Here is a 23,603-nt window from a genome sequence, read left to right as displayed (position 1 = left end):
AGACTACACGATTGGTAAATGAGGATCTGTGGATTGGAATAAAGGAAAAGACAGACAAAAAACACAAGGTGCAGGGAGTCTAAGGGGAAGCTTTTAAGACAAACCAGAACGTCATTCTATGAAGTTGTCTGAGAAAACAGAGCTTTAAGTCCAATTCCTGACGTGGATGAACTCATTACTCATCAGTCGGAGCTAAAGCAGTCAGTCGGAATTCACACAATCAGACAGTTCAAGGGCTCAGGAATGGATCAGAAAACAATATGTTTAAGTGGAATTTAGTGGAGTGGAGCAACAGTTTATCCTCAGGATCAGTGGAAATAGATAGTACACATGACACATGCAAGAAGCAAGTCTCCACCTTAACCTGTTAGACTCAAAGGTGGAAATTATGCAAGACAAGTCAATGTTTAGATCAAGCAAGTTATGAAGTATCTGATGTTCAATCCTCCATGAATAGCTGAGTCACTATAGTCTGTAGTATTTTTCCTTCCAACTTTGACTTTATTTTAATGCAAAGTTTCTTTATGATGGTTGTATTTTTTTTTTGTTTGTTTGTTTTTTATCTTTATTGACAATTAGTTCTAACATTTCCATAACTTGTTTTTCAGTCACTTTGTGTGCTCATTATCTTTACATGTTTGGTACAAATCTCAGAAATGCCATTTTATAGTGGCATATATATCTACAAATATGAACAAGATCAAAAACAACCCTAATCCTAACTCAAGAACACAATTAGATGTCTAAATCAGGTCAAGTCTGTTATCTGTGTCACTCAAATTAATTTCAAGTTTTAAAAAAAAGTGGCTTAACCCATAAAGACCCAAACAGCCAAAACCGACCAAAATTATCTACTGATCTAAAATGTTTAACAACTTCTGATCCACTAATCATATCAATACATGTAAATAATTGATTTAAAATGCAGTTCTTCATCTTTTCATGGTCTTTTGGATGTTCAGAGGCTCCATAGTGAACATGGAAACACCGTCATCTTCTACAACATTGATTCCCCAATAAAACCCATGGAGTTGGATCAATGACAGTGGATGGGGACACTTGTTTTTACATTCAGTTATTGATGTCTTTGCTGAAAATGTCATTTTTTCTTGAGTTTTCTCTGTTTCTGATATAATAACCCTTAACTTTATTCTGAGCTTTAATGAACATCTACATGATCCGTGAATTAAATATGGGAAATACATGATATTCACAAAAAAAAAAGCGGAATGCCGAGGATATTATGAGAAATGGTGATAAATTAGGTAAGTTAAATATAGAGGGGGTAAAAAAGTCTTTGGGAACTTTCACACAAGTAGCACTGGGTCTTAATGAATTAAGAGTGACTTAAGTCAATAAATATTATCTGATAAATATACTTAATAGCAGCTTTTTGTGTTCTAAACCACGCAGTGAAGCTTAAAGCTGTGTGACCTTTTTAGAGTTCGCTGTTGACTTTTCAATTAATCATTTTATTTTTTCATCTTTGTTAACATGTCTTTTTAAAAACGATCATTACAAGTACACTGTTAGCCATAAAGTTGGGGAACAACGGTTTTACCTCTTCTTATGAAATGATTGTGACAATGTGATTTATTCTTCATATATAAAGTGTAACCGGGACTCACTATGTAATCATTGTACCTGGTTAAAGGTGATTATTGATGTGCATAAATAGGAATAAAAAGAGGAATGTGTATGAAAACAAAATTATTCTAACTTTATGGGCAACAGTGTGTTAGTATTAGTATTCTATTCTATTCTATTCTATAGTGTTTTTTTGTTTTGTGCAACAGTGTGTCTGCAGCAATAATGAAATCACTTGATGCAGCCTATCCAAGGGTAAACCTTATCTTTGCACTGCTAATACATGAAAATATCACGCAGCGCTTTGTTTCTGTGTTTACCCCCGAAGGCATACATTTAGTCGTCATGCTCCTCTGTGCTTTTTAGATTGCTTTGTACATCTGGGAGGAGGGGAAGGGTCCCAAGCTGACAGCAGCACCGGAGTTTTGTACAGAACCGAGAGGCAACTGTCTCACCACGTTTACATCGTACCTGCCAAACTGTGTACGTACAACTATTACTTGGTGGTTTATGTCAGATGTAAGAAGTTCTACCATTTATATGTCTAAACAGCCACTGGTGACCAAAAACATCGAAAGATCTAAAATGTTTAATGAGTTCTGAACCACTAATCCCATCAATATGTGTTAATAATTCAGGTAAAATTGTGTTCGTCAGTTTTTCAGCTGCATCAGATTTGATCCATGTTGACGTTCAGGAGTTCTGTAATGAACATGGAAACATCATCATCTATGTCAATTAACAAATGAAACAGGTTATAAACACTTGTTTTTATGTACAGTAAATAATATATTTTGCTGAAAAAGTCACTTTTTCTTTCGTCTTCTGTTTTTTGATCTAGTAACCTTTAGATTTGCTCTGAGCTTTTATGAACACCTACATGAACAGTAAAATAAATACAGAAAAATATCAGATTTCACTGAAAAATGCAAACTGCGGAGGATTATACTACAGTAAATGATGAAAAGAAAGGTGAGATGTAGAGAAAATCCATTCGGTTGTCACCACAAAAATAGGATAAGGATCAGTCTGTGCTAAATGGTCTTGAAAATGACATCCTGCTACACTGGAAGTCAGCAGGTATAATCTATAACCAGAATAAGTTACAGATAACGGAACAGATGTGAATGTACAACTAATGGAGGTATGATTATGTGTTATTTATTAATAAAGATGTTGACAGACAAGGTCACATCCTGACTGCCCTCATAATTCAGCATATTCATAACGCAGCTGTCCAGTTTAGTTATACGTCAGGTGGTGAGCACATTAAGCGGCTCATGCTGTCTGGGAGAAGAGTTAAAAATACAAATGGACTGAACCTGTGGGGCAGCTGGCTGACTCATCTGAAACTAAACCATAGCCCTCAGCTTACAACAGCACCAAGGAGGACGGAATATGACAGAAAAAGCATTTTGTTCAGGTGGACCAAAGTGAACACTAATGAGGCGTTTGCCATTTCCACCAAAGATAGATAGATAGATAGATAGATAGATAGATAGATAGATAGATAGATAGATAGATAGATAGATAGATAGATAGATAGACTGTACTCTTCAGTATAATGAAGGTGCGAAATGACATTTAACAGAGTGAAGTGCATAAAAGCATTTACTGTCATGTATTTCAAATAAATGCCAGCAACAAAAGATAAAACATGACTCACCTTAACAAGCCAATTTACAACAGACCCCACTTGTAAATCATGAAAAATGTGAATTTATGTGTAGATTAACAGTCTCGATCCCTGGCATTTTTACTGCCATTTCAACATCACTTTGTATTATTTTTGAGTAGTACACCAGCTTTTTCAGGCACATTTAAACACCTTAAATCACAGCTGTCTCATGCATGTTATTTGAAACATGAATAAAAGTAAATCGTTATAATCAGACCAAATAAATGTATTTAGCTGGAGACAACAGGTGGTCTCATTTTTTTTCATTTTCTTTTTTTTTTTTAATAGTATTTGTATTAGCATTATTAACAATAGCATTAGTATTAGCATTAGTAGTAGCATTAGCATGAGGATTAGTGTTAGTGTTAGCATTATTAGTATGGTATTAGTGTTAGCGTTATTATTAGTGTTAGCGTTATCATTAGTATTAGTATGGTATTAGTGTTAGCGTTAGTATTAGTGTTAGCGTTATCGTTAGTATGGTATTAGTGTTAGCATTAGTATTAGTGTTAGCATTATCATTAGTATTAGTATGGTATTAGTGTTAGCGTTAGTATTAGTGTTAGCGTTATCGTTAGTAATAGTATGGTATTAGTGTTAGCATTAGTATTAGTGTTAGCATTATCATTAGTATTAGTATGGTATTAGTGTTAGCATTAGTCTTAGTGTTAGCGTTATCATTAGTATTAGTATGGTATTAGTGTTAGCATTAGTATTAGTGTTAGCGTTAGCATTAGTATTAGTATTTGTATTAGAATTAGTAGTGCTCTTAACTGTATTGGCCAGGACACTTCTAACAGAGTCTTAGTTAACCCTTGAAAACCTACATCTATATGAATTTTTCCCTACATTTACCTTACATTTATTGTTTCACTAGCTATTTATTGTTATGTAATCCTCTGCGTCTTGCATTTTTCAGGTATTTTCCACTGTTTCATTTGCCTACCATGTAGATGTTCATTAAAGCTCAGCATAGATTCAAAGGTTATTATATTGAAACTGAAAAAACTGAACAAAAAGTGACTTTTTCAGCAAATATATCATTAAATGAACATAAAAACAAGTGTCTACACCACTGTCATCTGACAAACTACAGGGGTTTTATTGATGAGTCAATTTTGTAGATGATGACGATGATGATGGCGTTTGTACATTCATAACAGCGCCTCTTCTAACGTCAAGATGAGTCACATCTGATGCTGCCGAAAATGTGAACTGCATTCAAAAGTTATTACATATTTTGGATCAGTAGATGCTTTTGGTCACCAGGGTTTGAGGGTTAAATAAAATTTAGCAAAAAAAAAAATAGAAGGAAAATACTTAATAAATCAGACGAAGGTATTTTTTGTGTCCCTGTGTGGTGTTTTAGACACAGACTTAGCACCAAACAAATAAAGACAAAAATGGATTTTCATCTTTATATTTCAAGTCCTTGAATGCAGCATGGTGCAAACTGAAACACAATAAATACAAATACATTCAGCGTCAGTTCTGCATCATAAATAGAATAAATAACTAGGAACAGTGAAATTTTTAAGAAGTAGAAAACACCAACCTAAGCCAGTAAAGAGTATGGTTTTAGCACAAAGTATAAGGAAAACATCAGAACCTTCCCCATTCAAACACACTTATGGCATTACATCTTAGATTGTTCAGGGGCACAGGTCAACCTTACAAGAGGAAGTAAATGAACAAAGAGATACTTACATAGGAAGTGGAAAAGCAATAACAAACTGACAAAACAATAAGTCAAGAAAGTTTTCAGCCCCCTGAAAATGCGGCATTTAACGTTTAGCTTCAAACCAAATCAATTTGTTTGGAATAAACTGAATATATTAGATACCTAAAGGGAAATATATTTATTCTGTGGATATGAATCTTAAAAAGTGGTCTTTTCTTTCTCAATCTTTAAAAGTGGGTTACATCACAGTTTTTGGGATTGGGTGTCATTTACCATCCATCATTCTCCTGGTTCATCAAAAATGAATCAAAAACATCAAGCATGTATTTCACTGGAGGAGCTCTGCTGAATAACTAAGGAAGCTGAAAACAGTTGGTCGAAGCGTCGCCTCATGGGGCTGAAAGTAAAATGACTATTTGGATCTTGAGTAAAGATGAGTTCTCTGACGTAAGACATATAAGGATCATGTTGGAAAGATTATTGGACTTATTTTAGAAGCAGGGCTGGGTGACATGACTGCAAATATTAATGTTGATTTTTCTGTCTGAAGTACAGCTCCACCAACAGACACGTGTTTAGAATTAATATATAGAAAAGAAAAGAATACAATAGAATAATGCACATATAGATATATGATATGTATGTATGTATGTATAATATATGTGTAAGACACAAAAAGGCTGTGTATTGAATACAATGGCATATAAGCAAAAAGCTCCTGCAATAACATTAGTAAACTTTAACTAAATTTGACTTACTAAGAAATATATAAAAATTCAAAAGCAGCAGTTGGATATACATAGTTTACATTTACAGTATTGGATCAAAATGTGAAAATCTGTGAATTAAGAGAATGTTTTGGTTTTTTTTTGCAAAAACAATGTTTATCTGTGAGCTACAGTTCTATGACAAAACACTGCGCATTAGAATACATTCACTTCACTCATCTGTTGTATAAATATGTGTAACCTGTGTATATATGTATTAAAACTTCTGTATCTTCAAAAAAATTGCCAAATAGCACTTCCATCATTTGTTTATCTTATCAAAGTATGAAAGATTATCACATTTTATCTCTGATGATGACCATTTCCAACAAAAATGTAGCCCAGTCATATTAGGTCTAGAGGGAGCCCCAGTATCCTTTCTACCATTCAGCATTTTTTCACTTCTATTCAAATGAAACAGCATGATTTATCACATGAATTCAGTATATAGCCCAGGTTTGTTTAATGTATTATGTTTTTGGGATGTGTTTTTCCTTCTTTTGATAATTTGACTCAGTCAGGTCGGCAGAAAACAAAAAAACATGACACAGGGTGGGATTTGATAGCAGCTAAGATTGAGAAGCAATTGGAAAGTAATTATAAAGAACAGTGTTTACTGTTCATATTCTACATTTACAACTATTTCTGTTGTTCTTCATCATTACAATGTTAGAATTGAACTTATTTTCCTTTACTGAGTTTTAAGATGTATTTTTTATGTAAATGTCATATAATGCAGGTATTATATTTTACAAAAAGTCTCTTTTTTTCCTCTTTTCCAGGGTCCTCCAGTGTCTAAAGAACACATATTCATTGCAGTGAAAACTTGCCAAAAATTTCACTCAGAGCGAGGTGAGTGTACGGTGAATTTTTCTAAACTTCTGCAACGGAAAGAAATTGTTCCGAAATGAGCTGTATAGAGCGCTTTATTTTTGTAACCTCAGTCCTATTTTCCGTGTCTTGTTTTAATTCCATGCTGCTTGTTTAACAGTGGTGGTCATTCAGTCCCAGTTAACCTGTCAGGTGAAAGCTTCCACTGTCTCATCTGCTGCAATTGCACCGGTTTGTGTAATTATCCAAAACATTCATGTCTGTTTTTATACGGGGTCAAAAAGGAACGGTAATTACGGACTGATGTTTTTTTTAAACCGATGAGGTCAAAATTGGAAAGGGCTGTGTATGTACAGGTACTTTTGCTGTGTGTTGCTGTGGTTTTACATTGAATCTGGATCAGTTAAATCCTCTGAATGGAATAGTCATGTGTCATAGCAATGTAAATAATTAAATATTGGGATCTGGTTTTATAATAAGTGTGTTGAACAGGGTGTCAAACATACGGCCTGTGGGCCAAAACCGGCTCACCAAAGGTTCCAATCTGCCCCGTGGGTTGAATTAGCAAAGTGCAAAAATCACACTGAAGATATTAACAGTCAAAGATGTTGAACTCGTTTTAGTTCAGGGGCCACATACAGGCCAATGTGATTTCAATTCAGTTCAATTCAGTTTTATTTGTAGAGCCCTATATCACAACAAGGTTGCCTAACAGAGCTTTACAGAATTAGTTAGATATAAAATGAAGTAAAAATAATAATAACCTATAAAGAGAACAGGTGGGTTCTTAAAACCCACCTGTTCTCCTTGGCTTTTTAACACTCTTGCAATGTTGACATTTTGTTTCTGATTTATATATTAATTTGTTTTATTTATTTGATTTTATTGTTTATTGTTTTATTGTTTCTTGCTGCTTTTATTATTTTTTTTACTGTGCTTTTAGTCTTCTGTGCAGCACTTTGGTCCACTGTGGTTGTTTTAAAGTGCTTTATTAATAAAGTTTGATTGGATTGGATAAATAATTACTCAAAATTTTCTTCTTGGTTTAATTGTGAAAAAAAATATTAAATTATGCATATAAATAATGACAACTGCAAATAGTTCTCTTTTTAGTGTAAAAAAAACTCATTAAATTATGAAAATATTTACAATAACAAACATCCTGTAACAATAAAATGTAAATAACCTGAACAAATATGAACAACCTGAAACGTCTAAAGAAAATTAAGTGCAATTTTAACAATAAAACTGTTACTGTTACTGTTACGTTGGGTCATAATATTGTTAAAATTGCACTTTTTTTAAAAAAATCAGGTTATTCAGGGTTTTTTTTGGATAGTTAGTAAATGTAAATATTGTCGTTTTTTTTTTTTTTTTTTTTTTTTTTTTTTAACCACTAAAACAAAGTCAAAAAATAAATAAATAATTGTCATTACTTATATGCTATTATTTTACTGGTCTGGCCCACTTGAGAACAAATTGGGCTGTATGTGGCCCCTGAAAGAAAATGCATTTGAAACCCCTGCTGTAGGATATTCACACAACTTATAAGGTACAATATATAATATAACAATAATTGATAGTTATTCAGTCTAGTTCAAATAAAGCCATATTCTTTTTGGTCTCCCCTGTCAGAGGTAGACATCATTTAGTAACACAGCCTTGAGTGCACTTTCCAACAGGGACCCAGAGACACCATTAATCTGTTGTTATTATTATAATAATAATAATAATAATAATAATAATAATAATAATAATAATTATTATTATTATTATTATTATTATTATTATTATTATTATTATTATTATTATTATTATTATAGATAATAATAATCATTGAGGAGGTATCGGCTGAGATTCTCCCACTTTTTACACTTCTTTAATCCTGACAGTGCCCGTGGTAAAGGCGACCTGGGAGGCAGACGCCGGCCCGTTAGAATACTACAGTGACGTCGCTGACAGTTCCATCCCTACAGTCAGTCTGGGAGTCCCCAATACAGAGAGAGGTGAGTTCATCAACACCTTTGTTTTAGCATTGTCACTCACAGAGGTCCTCAGATGGTTTGGGGCCATAGACTTTGTAATAGGGAGAAAATTCTACAAGGACCATCCAGCACATATAGTATTTACTTTGACTTATACTTATAGGCTACATTCACACTGCAGGAAGAAGTGACCCATATCTGATTTTTAATGACAGTGTGAACAGCACAAATTAGACCTACGTCATTTTCATATGCGGTCCTTAATCGGATAATATCTGATGTTTTGCAATACGACTTCAGTCTGAATGGTTGCATTTCATTTGACTTTTACGTCACTGAAATGCGACAGATGTCACAATTCTGTGCCGAAGGAGGTGAGACCCATTAACCCGTAAAAAGACCCAAACATCCACCGGCAACCAAAATCATTTACTGATAAAAACTTAATTAACTGTTGATCCATTAATCCTATCAATACATGTAAATAATCAGTGTAAAATGCAGTTTGTCATCTTTTCATGGTCATCAGATATGACCCATTTGGACGTTCAGAGGCTCCGTAGTGAACGTGGAAACACCATCATCAACTATAACTTTGATTCACCAGTAAAACCCGTGGAGTTGGATCAGACAATGGATGGTTTATGCTCAATTAATGACATATTTTGTTGAAAAAGTCTCTTTTTTTCAGCTTTCTCTGTTTTGATGTAATTACCTTTGAATTTACCCATGAGCATCTAAATTAAACATAGGAAAATACATGATTTTCACTGAAAAATGCAAAATGCAGAGGATAATATTATGATAAATGGTGATAAATTACTTAAGAATGGTTAAATAGAGAGAAAAAATGTATATGGAAACTTACACAGAAGTAACACTGAGTCTTTATGGGTTAAGATCAATATTTACTTCTGTAAATGTAATTTGCTGCATGATGTCACGTCTTCTTCTGCACATTCATGTCACTTCAGGGCTTCACTTTGGCTGTTCATGAGTCTGATGGCAGTCGCATTTAAATTGTAATGTGAACAACCCTGTCAACATATCTCAGCAAAAAATCTGAATTGAGCATTAAGACAGACTGCAGTGTGAACATAGCCTTAGATGACTTTAGAACTACTTGTGTTGTAAAACTTATCAACCTAAATTTTTGATAGTGAATAGATGTTAAACAGAGAACCTTTTCTTTTAAACTGCATTTGGACTAGACAGCATGGACAGTAGGTGAAATGAAAATGAACAGTAGCAACGATGGATTTATTGCAACAAACCCAGATATTGAAAATGATCGTCTAAAGCTGACCTCGACTCTAAAATACTGATGTCATGCTCCTTATTCATATCACTGGCACAAAAAATCAAAACAAATCACAACACAGTCATTACAACAGTGCTACTGGGCACTTTACAGTGAAGCCAATCACTTCAGAAAATATATTTCCTCATAGTCGTGGAGTCTGTTGGTAAACAAAACTAAGCAACAGCAGGAGTGTGTGATTAAGAACCAATTGATATGATGTGTTGTGCCATGTGTTGTGTGACAGTTTTTTTGTTTTTTTTTGTTTTTTTTTAAATAGCTTTGTTTTTTTATTGTTTTGTTCTTTTTTTTTTTGAATGATGCAAGACAGAACATCCGGAGAAAAGAGCTTTTAATTATATGGCACAATTTTAACAAAACAATTTAGAACAAATTATCCTCCTGGTTTTGAATTATAGACCCAAAACCCTGAACCACAGTTTTAGAACCACTGCTACAAATGTATTAAATTTGCATGCTCAAAAGCCGTTATGTGTGCAAATGCAAATATACATCCAAAAGAAAACTGTAGAGCTTTGGCTCTTTGGTTGGACTTCGTTATTGGCACAGCTCCATGCACGTACTGTTCTGATTCAGAATTGAGATGTATTGGCAACTTGGCTGCAGGTTGACCTCCGCATACTTGTGTTTTCAAGGCGTGTTATAAATATTCAGACTTTCCTGGGAATGGAACGGTCTGTGGTATAAAAACAAGTCCTTATTTCTAACAATACAACAGTTCATGCATGTAGTTTGTCCTCCAAAGTTCAGTTAGGTCAAATCATGCCAAAATCTGCCTGTTGTAACCCTATGAAAAGTGCACAAAAAGAGCACGTTTTACGCAAGTACTAATGCTGTAAGTAGATTACATCGTTAGTCAAGTGTTTTCTTTGGCCTGTGCGCTCATGTTTCTTAGGCCTTCAGTGTATTTTGCGTGTCCAAACTGGCCCAAATAGCTCAGTGATAAGGTATTTGTCCCTGAATTCAGTGCATGAAATTCCAAAGTCTGTCTCTGTCCTATTTAACCAAGTCTTAAAGGGGTTGTTTACAGTGAATCAGTTATAGTATTGGCAAGTTTTCAAACATCAGCCCGTTCTTTGTATTAAAGCTCACTTAGTCTAGTTTTTAGCAAGAAAACAGCACAGTAAAACCTTAAAGTAGACATATGCACATTTCCTGAAGGAAATAAATGCAAAGTGTTTTATTCTGAATCCCTCCTTATCTCCGTTGTGGTCTTACAGGTCTGTTTATTACAATAATAGAAAATCACATTGTTCAGCTCATAGCTGTCTTCACAGCTACCATTTTAAAGTGTATGTTTCAACATCTGTGTCCTCTGTCATTTTGAAATAACGCTTCCATGACAACACTCTCTAATTTCTTCATAATGATATAATGTGGTTGATAATTAATATCCAGTCAATGTGCTTAATGGTCTGTCTTTTACTATTTTTTTCCGTGCCTTTGTGAATTCTCTCTAGGTACTCTGACTTCCTCCCATGATCCAAAGACATGCACCTTAATTGGTTAATTCAGTGTTTTTCAACCTTAGGGTCAGGATCCCACATGGGGTTGTCTGGAATTTCAAATGGGGTTGCCTGAAATTTCTAGTAATTCATAAAAATAAAAACTTACTAATAAAAAAATATATAGTGAGTTGAGAGAGACAATCACGATACATAACTGTGAAGCTGAAACTGAAGCGCTGTGGTACTGTTTATCTTTCAAATGTTCATTGTGGTCGGTTTCAGATGCTGCAGCTCTTTCATAATTCATCGTTTGTTTGAGTTATTGTTTGTTCAGTATTAATTGTCAGCCTTGTAAATCCAAGCTGGACTGACTATACATATCCTGACCAAGGAAAATAAAATTCTCACATTGTGCAGTAATCTACACCTGGCTTTTCTGCCTCCGTCCATAATAATATACATTATATTGCCTAAATGTTGTCTAAAATTTACATTTATTTGCAACATAGTATAGCAAACTATTACATGATCAAAAACAAATTAATTTTAGCAAAAAAAAAGTCTCTGTTTTGAAGGTTTGGGGTCACTAGAAATTTATAATGTTAAAATGGGGTCATGAGCCAAAAAAGGTTGGGAGCCACTAGGTTAACTGGTCAGTCTAAATCACCCATAGGTGTGAATGTGAGAGTGAATGGTTGTTCATTTGTATATATCAGCCCTGTGATAAACTGGTGACACATCCAGGTTGGACCTGCCTTCACCTGTTAGTAGCTGAGATAGACTCCTGACCCTCCCACATGGAAAATGAATGAATGTTTATGGTATAGAACTGTAAGAGCTGAAAAATATAGCTAAAAACTACACCACAATTTGAAAATCCACCTTCATTCTGCAGCTCTCTCCTCTCAGTCCAAATCAATATGCATATAACTGAGATGACATTAGTTCATGCTGCCATGGAAAAGTGAAGCCCCTATTCCAGACTTCTATATTGAGACATTTATTAGAGCAGTAGATTCACATCTGACACAATCTGATTAGTGATTGGTGACCACAGGTGTCAATCAAACCTTTAACCCCTCCCTCTTGTTTGAAAATACCAGTGATTAGATAAAACCAGTATCATAGGGTCGGTTTTCTACAGCCTGGAAATATAGAGAAGGAGTAGAAACAGAAGAGTTATGTGTCATCTCAGACCACTTTGATTCCAATATGCTAAAAGGTAATTATAGAATGTTTCCCAGTGACACTAAAAAACTGTCAAGTGCAACAGCTTTAACCAGATAAAAAACAGTCCTGCTCCTTCTGATGTGCCCTGTGGGCACTAACTTGGGAAAATGAATTGAAATAATATGGCATTTATCACTTTAAAAGTAAATTTTACATGTCAAAAAAGTCAGTTTGTGGTGAAGATAAAACAGGTAAACAGCTCAATATACCACATCTATCTTCATATCACCAACAGCAAAACCTCATTTCACATTTCCTCATTCTCTGAGAGTGAGGTGAAAAAGTATTAAAGGATGCAAAAATCACTACGGGGACATCTTCAGCGACTCTGAACAGACAGGGAACATTACAATGACATTACCTCGGCGACATCAGGGTGTGTGGTCTCCGAATTTATGCATTTTCACAGTAGGATACTGCAGAAGTTTTACCAGAAACTGTAACTTTCTTGACTTGTAATGTGTAAATGATGCCATAATTCAAAGGGGCTTAAAATGACTTTTCTCTCATCATCAACTGCAGTGCAGTTTCTTTCCAAAATAAGGTCCTGTGATGAGGGGCCATTTGATGGGGCTGAACATTATGACACAAATGAAAATTACATATCCATTTGCCTTCAGGCTTTATATACAAAAATGGTACATATGACATATTAAAATGACATCTGAAATGGCAGAAATTTAGAAATACAAGGTTTGATCTGCTCGGGTTTTTTTTTAGATTTCAGTCCAATTTGTTCAGTCCATTTTGTTGTGTTTTTTGTGATAGTTTTCTCCCTGACTTGTCTTTTTTAAATTTTAAACACACCACAGAAGAAGAAACCATTATATGATCACAGGTATGGCCATACAGTGAACTTCAACGTTATACACTTGCTGCTGAAGAAAAAAATTACTATTTTTGATTTTTTGTCAACAAGGTTGTATCTGTATAAGGGTTTTTGTTGTAGGGTTGTGTTACTTCCTCTAATCAGACTCAGCTTTATTGTCATTCAAACCATGTGACATGATTGAAAAAAACAGTTATACAGCATGTATAAAAGTATATAAAAAACTAGACATGCGCACATTTCCTGAAGGAAATGTAATCCATGTGCTTGCCTCTTGTCAGATTTGTGGACTTGTGTCTGGGTGCGATCTAAAAGCAAGAAATAGTACCAAAGAAGGACTGATTATACGTGAAGTACTGCATATATTTGGATGAAAGTTATGTTGTTCTACATTGCATTTGTATGCATAGGTTATTTATTACAAAAAATGTCTGCTATAACTGTGTAACAGCACAACAGGAAAGAAAAAATAAGGATCAGCTGAATTATTGACTGTTTTTCAAAACCCAAATTTACAAATCACATAAGATTAACAGCAGAATTTGTAATTTGCATGAACAGTTTTGAAAAGGTTAATATGTTACATTTCTCTCTCACTCACTCACTCACTCACTCTCACACACACACACAAAACAACAAAACAAACTTACACAAAAACCATGAAAAGGAGTAAAACCAATGAACTACCCTTTTAGGGGTTCTAGACTCAAAATACAAATTACAATCAACCACTGAGTCTATTACAGACACAGATCAAACAAAAAGATGGGCCTTAAACAGTATTTAAAATGGGAGTCAGTGGTCAGGATGGGGGGGCAGTCTCCTTTTAAAGACTTCAAGTGACCAATTACAGAAACATGGCAGATGTGCCTGATAACCATTATTGACCTGTGGACAGCCTCTCCATCCCTGCATGTTTTTCTGCATTTCTTCATTAACCTCACATTTAACAAACCCATTCCCTGTTTATTATCTGCTCTCTTATGAACACATTAGACCCATTTCTTCAAAAAGTGAGTTTTTCTCTACTATCCTCATCTCATTTTTGCAAATCCACTGATGCCTTTATTCAACAATGGATGATTTTTGGCTTTATTTGATTATATTCAGTCTTTAAAGTGTTTATATTCTTTTGATGTATTCCTATATTATACATTTTCTAAACAGGTAAATTCACACTTTTCACACAACAAAATTATAGTTTGGAGCGTCTTTTTCCTGTTTTTCCTGTGGTTTACTGATTTACACAGAGAGCTACTATCTATTTCATCACTTTTTTATCATTTCTTGGACATTTTCTTTGCTTGTAGGACACTGTGGGAAGACATTTGCCATACTGAAGCGGTTCCTAAGTAACGCTGTGCCAAAGGCTGACTGGTTACTCATTGTTGATGATGATACACTCATCAGGTAACCGGGAGAGGAATGTCATAATACTTTCCCGCAAAGTAATTCAGGTTATAAATGTTAAGCAGAAAATATATTTTGCAAAAATGCACTTTTGATGAGTAGTAGTGGTATCCGACAGCCAAAGTACAAATAATGTTAAAACTGTTAATTTGGCATGTGTTAATGTTGAAGGTGCGGCAGACATAAAAAATATAACAGTATATAATCAGCTATACTTATATCTCAGAGTGAGTGCATGATTTTCTTTTTCTCTGTCTGCATTTTGTGTCTTTGGGTATTGTGTTTTGATCCTGCCGTTCTGTTGATTTTTGGTCATTTGTAGTTTGCCTCGGTTGCGACGCCTGCTGCGGTGCTATGACCCGAAGGAGGAGGTCAGTCTGGGAGAAAGATACGGATATGGTTTGGTTCAGAATGGATACAGCTACACCACAGGAGGAGGAGGGTGAGGCTGCAGGGTGAAGGGTGAAGGGGACGTGGTGGTGTCGATGGCATTGTAACACAAGGACAGTGTTCTAGCAATGACAAAAAACACATATTATGCTTTTAACTTTACAAATTTTACTTGTTCCAGTGATTACTTTGGTACAAGAAGGTAAAACCATTTTTGGCTTCACATTTTTAAGCATAAAAAAAGAGAAAAAAAAAAAAACAATAAAGGAAGTGCAGACTAGATGTGAAAGGAATGAAACATTAACCCCTGGACCCTTTCCAGGAGCAAAGGAGTAAATTATCCCCCAAAAATTAAATATGTAATTTCAAGAAACTCTAGGTCAAGGTAACTTTATTTATACCCATAGGTAGATTTTTTTCTGCAGTAACAGGAGAAGGCATCTGCATTATATAACATTAAGACAAACCACAGACACAGAGGATGATAACAAATATACATGGGCAAGTACTCACAGAGGCTCACTAATCTGGACTCAGATACAGATAAAATATCAAATAAATTTCAATACCAGGACAAAGAAAAGGTCAAACCATAGTCCCTAGAAGACTTCAGTAAAAGGTTAAAAGGTTAAGAAGTTCACAACTTATTTAAAAAACAAACAGCAGCGTTAACCTGAAAAGAAAACATCCAACTGTAATAGATAGAAACAAATGGTAACTTCAGTGAAAAGTTAAAAAGTGCACAAAGACTTGTTAAAAAAATCTAAAACGTAATAAATAGAATAGAATCTAAATAACTGGTAGATTCCAATGAAAGGTTAAAAAGTGCATGAAGGCTTATTTAAGAGAGGAACAGCAGTGGGAACTAAGCTATTCCTAGAGCGTGTGGTCTTTGACCTTGGGACCCTAAGTGTTTTCCCTGAAGCCATGCACTGGAACTCACTAACAAAGGGATGGGAGTCATCACTTAACCCTATTATGCCAAACATACCGTATTTGACACATGAGTTTTGAAGCCCTCTACATGATTAGTGTGATATTTTTTCTTGTAAAACCTGATGTATACAATTAGATACATGCAATACACAGATAATAGACCAGGGGGGAGGAATTCGTTCACCAGAGGCCTTTCCAGTGACACTACAAGACTGTCATTAATGAGGAAGGAGGCAGAACTTTACCAGTTTTTAAAAGGAACTACCAATTTGTTAGACAGGTTTGTGTAATTTTATGTTTTTGTTTGTTCAAAAATAATATTTGAGCATTGAGACCTGATGTATCAAATATGATACAAAATTAAAACTCATACATGGTAATAGATTTGAAAAAATGTTTTTTTGGTTGTTCAGAAGGACCAAAAAAGGCTCCAATTTCAAAGAACTGGAATTTTCTATCAATGATTTAATGGTTCAGGCTTTACAGAGTTAAGCTGGACTGAGCTATTTGCTCTAACTCTTCTGGTGTACAGTGACTCCAGACTCAGCTGCGACACCCCAATCAGTCGACTGGACCACTTAATTATCTGGTCAAGTGAGTTCTGTTCTTTGAGGAGACAACTGTCCAAACCATGACACAAGAGAAAAAGCTAAAACAGATTCAATAAAAGCTCGATAATACAGTGTCATCATTGTCTTCTCAATATTAGTTACTCATTCTTTTATCCCAAGTGATCCAGTCAAGTGTCAAGTCAAATCCATGTCAGACTCAGACATTCAACACACAGCTTTAGTCAGTATTTCCTCATTTTTGCAGGGGTCTGCATCAGCCTGTCAGGGTTTATTTCAGTACAATGATTTCATGGTACATTATCCTTTATGTTAAAGCCTTTAATAAAACATATCAAGTGTATTTTGTGGAAGTTCTCAGTAATTCTGATATTAATTGTTCCAGTGAATCATTTATAGTGAGAAAAACCCTGTTTCCACTTGTATTTATAGAGAAGTGTGGTGTTGAATAATGGATAGAAAAGTGTTTTAACAGAATGCCATAATATCATAGTGAAGCTGACCTTGAACCTTTTGGATGTAAAATACCATCACATTATCCTTTTACATACAAATTTGTTCATAATTAGCTGTTGAATTTTTGAGTGATGGCCAAAAGCATTTTTGACCTCTGACCTCAGAAATAGAGTAATTTCCCCAAGTGAATATTTGGGCCAAATCTGAAGAAATTTTGCAAAAGGTTAGAGAAAGGGCAGCAACCAAACATACACAGACGTCGTATGATATTATATTCTTGTGTTTTGTATGAGGTAAGTGCATTATAAGTACAAAGAGAGTTTTATATATTAAATTAATCAGGTAAAATATTTTCAGCCTGATGTTTTGACCTACATGTCATTTAAAATTCCTGTAAATGTCTTCAATGAGATGGTCTCCTTAAGTCTCAGGCTGATTTGTAATTGATTCCAGGTGGAGGAAGCAGCATATTTAAAGCAGTTTTAGAGGGAATGAATAATGCATTGTCCTCCTCAGGGTCACAGTAAATCAGAAGGAGTGTATATTTTAGAACACATTTTAGCTTAAATATTCTGTGATGTGTGTGTGTGTGTCTGTGTAGGATGGTGCTCAGCAGGGCGGCCGTGTCCAGGATCATATCAGGCGGATGTAGCTGCTACACCGATGATGCCCCTGATGACATGGTTCTGGGAATGTGCCTGAAAACACTCAGCATTCCCATCACACATAGTCCACTGTTCCACCAGGTAGGAACCATACCTGCACATATTTCATTGTTTATCATTTTACCTCCACCAAGGAGGTTATGTTTTTGTCGGCGTTGGTTTGTCTGTCTGTCTGTGTGCAAAATAACTCAAAAAGTTATGGACGGATTTGGATGAAAATTTCAGGAAATGTTGATACTGGCACAAGGAACAAATGATTAAATTTTGGGGGTGGGGGGACCACTGATCTTCCTTGGCGGAGCTCTGCGCTCTACAAGTGCTTCTAGTTTTATTTATTTATTTCGACAGGGACAATGCACAATATACATTAACCTTAAAAAGGAGAGGTGTAGTGTGCCAGGTTGTAGCACTAGTGCTAATTTCCACCTGTAGTCCCTGAACAGGTTCATGTTATCATTAAAAAAAACAGACATTAATAAAAACTAAAGCATACAAAAAGCTGTAAAAAATGTATTTTTATAACTCCATCTATATAGAGAATTCATTCACATCCAACCATTCACTCTTATTCGTCCCACTACAGTCTGTCACACACACTCTAAGCATGTTACAGTGGTGTGCAAAAATATTACAACACTTGTCAAATCTTAAGAAACTTGTGGTTTATTTGTTGCCAGAGCCTGAATTTCACTTTTTTACCATTGCAAAAGCTAAAGGCAAAGGTAGTGAGAATATTTCACCTACAAATATCAGTCCAGTCCTTTTTTTACATTTTACTCTAATATTTAGTCTGGCCCCCCTAGGCAACAATCTAAGGAAATTCTAAGGAAACTCTCTTTAATGAGCTTCTGAGAGCGTGGAATGACATTGGGGTTGAAACTCTCAGAAAATACATTGACACAATGGCAGAACGATGCACTGCGGAGATTCTTGCCAAGGGGGGCCACACTAAATGTTAGAGTAAAATGTAAAAAAAGGACTGGACTGATAAACTTGTAGGTGAAATATTCTCACTACCTTTGCCTTTACCTTTTGCAATGGCTCTGGGAACAAATAAACCACCGGTTTATTAAAATTTGACAAGTGTTCTAATATTTTTGCACACCGCTGTACATTACATTACATATGAGGTTCTAAGTATGTTTGTAAGGATCCACCTTACTTGGTGTAGGTAGGATGAACAGTCATGAGTGAAGGGGAGTAGTAGTAATAGTAGTGATCTAATAATAAACACAGAAACTCTGTTATTTTTGTGTCTAATATTACAGTAATTACTACCAGACATTACACTTCTTCTGTTTTGTTAATGGGTCGAACACTGGAATATTACGAGGGTGACTGAGGCTGGGTTTCTGTGTGAGACGTTCAGTTTTCTCAGCTATTTTCTGTTCTTAGTTGCTAATTTTTCGTTTCAGGCACCGGAAATATTATGTTTGTATTGGACGACAAGACAATGAACAAAAAGGAAAAAAAAACACCTGAGGCAAGTTTAGCAAACTCTACAGTTAACCCTGAACTCTGAGCTGGGAAATAAAGGGTTAAACTATTACTAAATTTGTCTCAATAACAGGAAGACGCTTTTTTGCACTCTTTAGACTGATTTTTTTTTTTTTTTTTCTGGTCTGAAATGAAAGGTTTCATCTTGAACTGAGTGTCAGTGTGTGGTATCAATGCTTCATATCCGTTAATATGACTGATCGAGTTCCTGTCAAAACTAATAATGTCAGATATGGCACACCCACAGTTTGGCAATGGAAAAAAAGCCTTATTTTTTCTTTTTTCTGACATATCATCGATTTCTGAGATCCATTTCCTCGGATCGATGTGGTTCGAAATCTTAAAAAAAACAAAGGTGGTAAATTTCAAGGTCTTGCTGTTGACCCTTTGACTCCATGTTCAATAAGGCAAGATTAAACACACCACGAAGACCTTCTCTCTGTCCTCTTATACTATATAACACTGGCTGACTGGTGGAAGTGATGGGGAGCAGTAAGTCTGTAAAAACTATATAGGATGATGTAAAGGGCTGGTTGATATTGAGGTGATTAAAGCTTCTACATTGGCACACTGTCAGGGATTAGGTTTTATGATTGTATTTCAATCTTTAGCAGGATTATATACATGTTTCCATATATTTTGGATCGAGATGATATAAATCTTAAAGTGAAAATAATAATTGAAACATCTATGCAATTCCAAATCACTCTTAAGGATATTTACTCAAATAGCCAAAACATAAAGTGCAACTTACTCAAATATGCATCTGCTGATCTGATCAATAAAATCAATCTCACACAGACAAAGGAAAGACAGGAGCTCGGCTTGATCCATCCTCTTAAAAGAGTGATATTTTGCTTTTTTTTTTGTTTTTTTCTTTTTAAATGAAATGCATTTTAAAACATTTCCCTGTGGTCTACATAATCTGTAAATGCTATGCTTGGGTCTGAATTCCTCATTAATTCAACTCCACAGGTCCATCTTCAACCCTATTTCTGAGTAATGACATGAGAAAGGTTGTTTTGAGTGCTGGCCCTTTAAATGCAAATGAGCTACTTCAAGCCCCACCCCCTCTAGGTTGTTGGTTGTTGGCTGTTGGCTGTGCTGCTCTGTCCCGTTCAACCAACAACTGAACATTTTAAGTAATCACCTCAAAGTTTGGACATATTTTCAGTTTTTACTACAACCGCTGCTGCTGACAAATAATTGTCGTACTCAGAGAAATGTTCATCAGAAGTCTTGACCTTATATGTGCAAATGTCGTAATGTAACTAGTTATAAAATGTAACAAATTAAGCAGGATTTAAAACAGGTTGTAGAAATCCACTTGATTTTTGCCAAAATTAATATAAAGATAACTTTGCAGCACCTGGAGGGTTCAAATTCAAACTTTTGGAACTATTAGGGTCCAAATACACAAATAAATGTGTCAAAGACTAATAAAAGTGGGTTTAGACAAATATGACCCCTTTAAAGGGTTGGGTGTGGCCTGGTAGGCGAGACCAGGTCCCGCCCCTCCTCTACCAGGAAGTGCAGTTTTTAACACTTAAATTATTGTCATTCCAAAGTGCTTTATCACCCTGCTGTCACAGATATTATTTTAATAGAAATCACCTATGTAAGCCAAAGGTGCTCAAAATATAATTGTTTTCAAAATTTAAGATAGTTTTGACATTTCTAGTATCAGATGATCCTCTGTGTCATGCACTTCTTCACGTCCTCTAAACGTAGGAAACAAAGACTGTTTTGTGAGGGCTATCACAAAACAGTATTCAACTGTTTGTCATGGAATTCCCCAAAAGCAAGAAATATAAATCATTATTCAGACACATCACTTGTTTTTGATATTTTAGGCCCGACCGGATGACTACTCAGAGATGCGGTTATCCTCGCAGCAGGCCATCTCCTTCCACAAGCACTGGAACGTGGACCCGGTGGCTGTCTACAAACACTGGCTGCAGGACACCCATCCACATGATGAACTGTAGGAACTGTGAGAGTACTGTCCACAAACACTAAATCAATTTGTATGCTCTGCAGGATTCAGCTACAAACACCTACATGCATTTAAAAAGGTTTTCTGCAAGTTCTTAGAATGCAGATGCGCCTGCTTTTTAACATGGACAGCCAGTTCCAACATAATTAAACATAATCCTTTGGGTATTTGCTAATTTACAACTGGTGTAGGTGGAGGATTTTACTACACTGCAAAAATCTAAATCTTAACAAGTGTATTTTTTTGTCATTTCTAGTCAAATATCTCATCACACTTAAAATAAGACATAATCACCTAAAAGGTAACTTGTAAGTGAGATCTAAGAACTTATTTGTAGACAATAGATCTTATTTCAAGAAATCTTACCAAGATAATTTTCACTTGTTCCATTGGCAGATTTTTTTGCTTAACCCTTTCATGCATGAATTATGAGAATTTTTCCAAAGTTTTTTTATTCCTCTTTAGGCTTTAAAAAACAGTGTGATTGAAAAACAAATGTATGAACCTGTTTTTCATGGAGTTGCAGCTGAACACCATGCGTTTAATTTTTGAAGCAAAGAAACATGTATTTACTGATATACTGTGTGAAATCTATGAAATGAAAACATTTTTAATGCAGCTAATCTGATGTTTTCTCATTATTTAACATACTCTAATACTAGTCATTACTCACTTCATGGAGATAATATGCAAAAAAAAAAAAAAAAACTTTTAAAAAAAATTACATTAATTACAGTCTAATAATAAGCATTTGATTTCCACTCAAACATGTTACTGCAGATCAGGTTTGTCAAGAATGGTAAAGTTACAGTAATGGTATGAATTGCTGTGTATGAGATGATGCAAGACCATTCATGTGTTGATTGATATGGAACTAAAACAACAAAATCCATGAATAAACAAGAGAACTTCTGTAGAATAGCTATCCACTGTAGTGACCAGAATGCATGAAAGGGTTAATTCAAGATTTTTTTTGCTTAGTTCAAGCAAAAAAAACATCTGCCAGTGGAACAAGTGAAAATTATCTTGGTAAGATTTCTTCAAATAAGATTTTCAAGATCTATTGTCTAAAAATAAGTTCTTATATCTCACTGAAAAGTTACTCTTCAGGTGATTATGTCTTATTTTAAATGTGATGAGATATTTGGACTAGAAATGAGAAAAATACAGATTTAGATTTTTGCAGTGTAGAAGGAATAAAAGAGAATGAAGACTGGATAAACCTGGTGAAATAACCTGATATAAGCAGCTGTCATGGTGAAACTGAAGGAGGATGAACCCATTTACGTGACCACGACAATCCAATGACTGGCAGTAATCAGATATTTGTAATAATCAGATCTGATCAGAAATGCGACAATCGACAGACCCTGGTTTACATGTTTCTGTCCATTTTCAGATTTAGAGCACATACATTAGTAGTGATGATAGACTCAAACTTCCTATTTTTGTCTTCTGCTCATGTTCAACTACATCACTTCTGTTTTCTACAATTTCAGTTTTTGTTTTTTTTTTTTTACACGTGCAGATGTAAAATAGTAAAATTATTCTGATTAGTAGGTATACATGCATGAAGACATCGGAGTATTGGGGAGTAATCCAAGTCTGTTAATCCGATTTCTCCTAATTTGATAAGGATTGTTACCTGATAAAGCATATCAGATTATATGGTCAACATGACCACTTAAGTAATCTGCTGACTCCAGAAATCAGATGATGAACTGAGTTGTAATGTGTGTGCAAACTGGTTGTCATTGTAGATGATTTGTAAGGTCCATAAAACAAACAAAGCTGTGACATGTTTGTTTTTTTCTGCAATGGCTCAAGGGAATGTGAATGAGAAGTCTACACTCAACTTTAATAATAACATAATATTGTACTAATTCCTGTTCTGCCCTTAAGCTGCCTTTACTGTTTATCTGTGTGCTGCATTTTTTAAGCCCCTTCTAATCCACATGACAGCATTTTAGGAAAAAAAACATTTTCCAAAGTGAAAGTTGTTGAAAAAGTTTGGTTTGTGTGTATTCGTGTAAACAGGGAAAACAAGAGGAGATTAGAAAACGCTGGCGTCACACCTCATTTTGCACATGTCTATTATGGCTTTGTGTAATGAACCTGCACCTAAAACATAAAATCCAGGGCACACAAAACAAAGTCAATTCAGCTTTGTTTGTCAGTTTTGCCATATGTACAGCACATACAGAAAAGTAAAATTATAAAAACTCTCAACAACAAAGAATAAAGTAGAAAAAATAGAATATAACTATAAACATACAATATGACTATAAACTGTGTGGATTGGAGACAGAATAAATAAAACGATAAAG

At 34.9% G+C, this 23,603-nt stretch overlaps 1 protein-coding gene across 2 annotated transcripts in view; it reads left to right on the top strand.

The window, feature by feature from the left end:
• The window catches only part of b3glctb (beta 3-glucosyltransferase b), a 40,132-nt gene extending 18,641 nt beyond the window's left edge, over positions 1-21,491 (top strand). Inside the window, exons 9-16 of one of the 2 annotated variants that reach the window (XM_030155136.1) lie at positions 1,954-2,070; positions 6,496-6,565; positions 8,437-8,550; positions 14,668-14,767; positions 15,090-15,209; positions 17,720-17,864; positions 21,134-21,292; positions 21,340-21,491. In XM_030155136.1, coding sequence (XP_030010996.1) covers positions 1,954-2,070; positions 6,496-6,565; positions 8,437-8,550; positions 14,668-14,767; positions 15,090-15,209; positions 17,720-17,864; positions 21,134-21,268 — 801 coding nt within the window. In that variant the 3' untranslated portion in view covers positions 21,269-21,292; positions 21,340-21,491. Of the gene's footprint in view, positions 1-1,953; positions 2,071-6,495; positions 6,566-8,436; positions 8,551-14,667; positions 14,768-15,089; positions 15,210-17,719; positions 17,865-21,133 lie in introns of both variants that reach the window. The other variant, XM_030155135.1, reaches the window with a different exon arrangement.
• Positions 21,492-23,603: the final 2,112 nt, after the last annotated feature.

This window comes from Sphaeramia orbicularis, chromosome 14, assembly GCF_902148855.1.
Source record: "Sphaeramia orbicularis chromosome 14, fSphaOr1.1, whole genome shotgun sequence".
NCBI classification, from domain to species: Eukaryota; Metazoa; Chordata; class Actinopteri; order Kurtiformes; family Apogonidae; genus Sphaeramia; species Sphaeramia orbicularis.
This window is presented reverse-complemented; position numbering and strand designations above follow the sequence as displayed.